We start from the raw sequence: 4,317 nt of genomic DNA, 5'->3' as shown, positions 1-4,317 counted from the left end.
AAGTGAGCTTCAATAATGTAGGAACGATAAACCCAACGCGGAGTCTTGAAACAGCTGCCGTTTTGAATTTAAAGATACTTGTTGTCACCCCTGTCGATTTGTCTAATGACACATCAATCGCTTTGGGTAATATATGATAGCTTGATTACAAGATTTACGACCGAACCTATTGTTCTCTTCTGTGCGTTGGGTACAACGCCCGAGCTCGTGCCACGCTAGACTAGTTCTTTAATTGTTTGCAAATAAAGAACTGGATTGCAGAAAATTCTTGTTTAGTTTAGTTTTCCCTCATATGCATAAATCAATTATATTTCATAAATAGAGCTTTGTGATATAAAAACGGCGAGATCAGTTAGACTTTGTGTTATAGTGCTCAACTCAGTTCAAGTCAACGGATGCAGATTTAGTGCGAAGAAAATCAATTGAATAGAAAGCCAAGATGAGGACGGCAACGGTGAGCTCTTTTTCACAAATAATTGAAGAAGTGATATTAATATGTAATATAATTTTGGCAGGTTCTTTCCTTAGCCGCAATTACATTGTTGTGCATTGCTCAAAGTAGAGCCAGCATTGTACCCTTGACGGGTGTGAATCAACTACCTTTGGTGCTTTCTGTACCAACTGTGGTGACTGTAGTTCGAACAGAAGATGATGGACAATACAAACCAGTGCCCGGTTTGGAGGGCGAATATGTGCCAAGCATCGAGGATGGAGGTATAACCAACGTCATAACTACAGGAGTATTGGCTGGCGGTGTTGTGGGAGGACCTTTGGTCAGCTCTCCAGGTGCTCTGCTCACCGTTGGTGGACCTGTAAGTGTTGCTGGACCTGTAAGTGTTGCTGGACCTGTCAGTGTTGCTGGACCTGTCAGTGTTGCTAGTACTGTCAATATTGCTGGTGGTGAAGGTGCAGCAGTTGCAGAAGCAGTGATTAGTTCAGCAGCTGTTGGCGGTGGCGGTGAAGGGGCTGGCGTTGCAGTTAGCTCTGGCAGTAATGGATCCATTGACGGCTCAAATGGAAGCGCTGTAGTTGTCGGAGCAGATGCTGCAGAAGGCGTAGTTGGTTCTGCTGGTGAGGAAAGTATTGCCGCCGGTGGTGTAGATTCTGGAAATGGCAATGGTGGAGCTGGAGCCCTAGGTGTCGAAGCTGCTGCAGGTAGTGCTATTGGAATTGGAGGACTAAGTGTGCAAGCTGCTGCTGGCAGTGCCATCGCAGCCGAAGGACTAGCTGCCTCAGTAGCAGGTGCTGGTAGCGCTATTGAAGTTGGAGGACTAGGTGGCTCAGGTGGCGCTGGCGCAATTGCAGTCGATGAGTTAAGTGATGAAGGTGCTGCTGTTAGCGCTATTGGAGTTGGAGGACTAGGTGGCGCAGGTGGAGGTGCTGGTGGCGCTATTGGAGTGGAAGGATTAGGTGGCGAAGGTGGTGCTGGTAGCGTTAGTGGTACTGGAAACGTAGTCTTGGGTGGATCTGGGCCTTATCTTATTGTTAGCAGTGCATCTGGCGGTGGTGGTGGTGGAGGTGGTGCCGGAGGTCTTATTGGTGCTGGAGGTGGTGGTGGTGGAGGCGGTGCTAGCGGAATTGGTGGAGCTGGTGGCGGTGGTGGTGCCGCTGGAGCCAGCGTTATTCATGGTATTGGTGGCGGTGGTGGTGCTGGCGGTATTGGTGGTGCCGGTGGCGGCGGTGGAGCTGGTGGTTCTGGTGGCCTAGCAATAGCTGGTGGTGGCGGCGGAGCCGGAGGTTCTGGTGGTCTGGCAATAATTGGTGGTCTTGCAACAGGTGGTGGTGGCGGTGGCGGTGGTGGAGCTGGTGGTCTGGCGACAGGTGGTGGTGGCGGTGGCGGAGGTGGAGCTGGTAGTGCTGGTCTTCATGCAATAGCTGGAGGTGCCGGTGGCGGCGGTGGTGGAGGTGGAGGCGGTAGTGTACATGGCGGAGCAGGAGGTGGCGGTGCCGGCGGCGCAGCTGGTATCGGAGGCGCTGCTGGCGGTGGTGGCGGTGGTGGTGCTGGTGCTGCCACTGGCATTGATGGTCGCGCTGGTAGCTCGGGTGCAAGTGGTGCAGACGCTTGGGGTGGTGGCGCGGGTGGTGCTGGTGGTCTTGGTGCACCCGCCTTACCTTGGCTAAATCTTCATTAAGAAAGTTACTTCCTAAAGCAAGTCTCTGTATAATGCTCAAAGTAATGGAAATGTGATGTGTAATCTAATATATTATATTTTTAACTTGACATCAACTACACTAGTTTAAGTCTAGTCGTCATTTTGTACTTGCAAGTGAATAAAAAGATTTCACAATAAAATTGTAACTAAATATTGGGGTCCCTAAAATCTTTTAAATTATTTTTGTGAGCAGGTATAATTGACATTTGGAAGACCTTCTCTTCGAATATCTATTTTTATCATTGTCCACCGAGGGCCAACCTCTCCAGCACGACGATAATGTTCTCAAACACTTGGCGACGTCTCAGCATATATTTTTTGATTTGACTTTAATTGTTGATATTTTTTTCCAACCTGTTAGTTATTATACATACTTCCCAATACCTCAATGAGACTAAATCGAATAAATTTATTCGAAGTAATTTCGAAACTGTGCTCCTATCAATAACTTTATTTTGGTAGTTGAAGTATTTTTTTGGAAGTATGACCACACCTGTAACGGCTTTTTATAGTGTTTAGGTATACGTCGACCACTGTCCCAACTATTGGCAAAATTAAGTGCTTTTTCACTGCTGGCCAGAGATGTTGAGCAAATAAATTAATATTTCAAACCACACCCTCCGCCTCTAACAAAACAACTACCATACTATAAATGAAATGTTATTAGCAACAACAATAATAAATCGACATTGGCAATAACTTGCACTTGTAACGAGCTCAATTGTTGATAATTTGCATAAAATATTCGCAATTTGTGGCAACTAAACGTGTGGCATTCATATGGAAATGAGGAATGCGAATTAAACTAGTGTAGAGAAAGGGCACAGTGAAGTGTCGAGTAAAGGCAAAGTGACCACAGTTTATATAACGTTGTCATAACATATATTTTATACATTAATGTACATATATATGTGTCTGCATATTTTGCATAACCACTCTTAAGTATGGAGTGCCATAGAGAACAGTTAAAATGTATTTAAATGCTTTTAAATGGAGTTTTATGCACTTAGAAGTTTTCTTTAACGTTCTCTGTGCATATTCCAAGGTCACAGCGCATTGCGTTCACCAATGACTGCGAATTGTATGATGTAAGCTTCCTAAATGCCTTTACAATAATTTTCATTAAGCTTAGTGTGTGACTTATGGGTAAAATGGTCGCAAAATGTAGCAACAGCTTCGGTTCAAATATAGATAGTTTTGACTTGAATATATTTATATGTGTACATATGTTGTTCGGTTCATATCACCTATAGAGCCTGACTGTCTGCCAGTAGGGACGTTAAAATACTGCGACAAGCCTCTCTTGAGTGTTAGCCTTCAGCGAAATCATTCGCCATAGACAACAACAAGTAGTAATTACTTGATTTCAGGTCCGCACTACAAAATTGATGCATAAGAACCTCCCAACCAAGCTTCCGGCAAGTGTGTGTGGCCCCATAAAGAAAAATGTCTCTACTTTTGGCTAAAGCTGACCGCTTCTGGAACATTGCTTTCTTTAAACTGTCCAAATGTTAACAGTAATGTAAAAACTAAGATGGCTGCCGTAGAGAAGAAGCTTATAATGGATGATTCCCTGTCAATCCCACCAAACCCATAGCAAAACATTCTGCCAGTCAGTCTTGGGTTGGATACTGTTTGTGTCAACTCACCGTGATTTGATTCTCACTTTTCATTACTAGTAACCATCCTCTTCAGAAATGGGCTGATTTTGTTACTTGTGAGCAACGATCGGCAGGTGGATTTGGTCCATGGGGTATTTTTGGCTTAACTCGTGTTTCACTCATATACAGAGCTTATATTTATATGCAGATTTTTTAGAATGGTTCCAAACCGTATCTTGTGCATTGTTTAGCTCCTTGGCAATCGAAATGGGTGTTACATGAAGCTCAAACTCTACGATTTTCATATTATTAAATTAGGTTATTGTGACCCACACAACAAACACTTTAACGCCGAAACTCTGAAACTATATATATTATAAATGAATATCAATTTTTCCTGTAGTTTCTAAATTCCAATTTTCTGCGCTTCGACTATGTGGGGCGCTTTTCCTCAAATCTTCACTAGACACTTCCAAATATTACCTTGAACTGGAATCGTAAAATTATTTATTTATGGGTGTATGGAAAAATATTATAGCCAAGAGGCTGAAGTCGCTTGTGGA

The 4,317-nt window shown here is 43.9% G+C and overlaps 1 protein-coding gene across 2 annotated transcripts; it reads left to right on the top strand.

The window, feature by feature from the left end:
* The first annotated feature begins 341 nt into the window (after positions 1-341).
* On the top strand, positions 342-2,304 carry LOC126763175 (uncharacterized). Of its 2 annotated transcripts, XM_050480453.1 has the most exons (3): positions 342-454; positions 516-828; positions 865-2,304. In XM_050480453.1, exons 1-3 carry the CDS (start codon positions 440-442, stop codon positions 2,130-2,132), a joined length of 1,596 nt encoding a protein of 531 aa, XP_050336410.1. In that variant the 5' UTR covers positions 342-439; the 3' UTR covers positions 2,133-2,304. The 2 variants fall into 2 exon arrangements, with proteins under 2 accessions (XP_050336410.1, XP_050336409.1); XM_050480452.1 differs by having other exon boundaries at positions 516-2,304.
* Positions 2,305-4,317: the final 2,013 nt, after the last annotated feature.

This window comes from Bactrocera neohumeralis, chromosome 6 (assembly GCF_024586455.1).
Source record: "Bactrocera neohumeralis isolate Rockhampton chromosome 6, APGP_CSIRO_Bneo_wtdbg2-racon-allhic-juicebox.fasta_v2, whole genome shotgun sequence".
Classification (NCBI taxonomy): Eukaryota; Metazoa; Arthropoda; class Insecta; order Diptera; family Tephritidae; genus Bactrocera; species Bactrocera neohumeralis.
The sequence above is the reverse complement of the archived record's forward strand: the minus strand, read 5'-3'. Positions and strand labels throughout refer to the sequence as shown.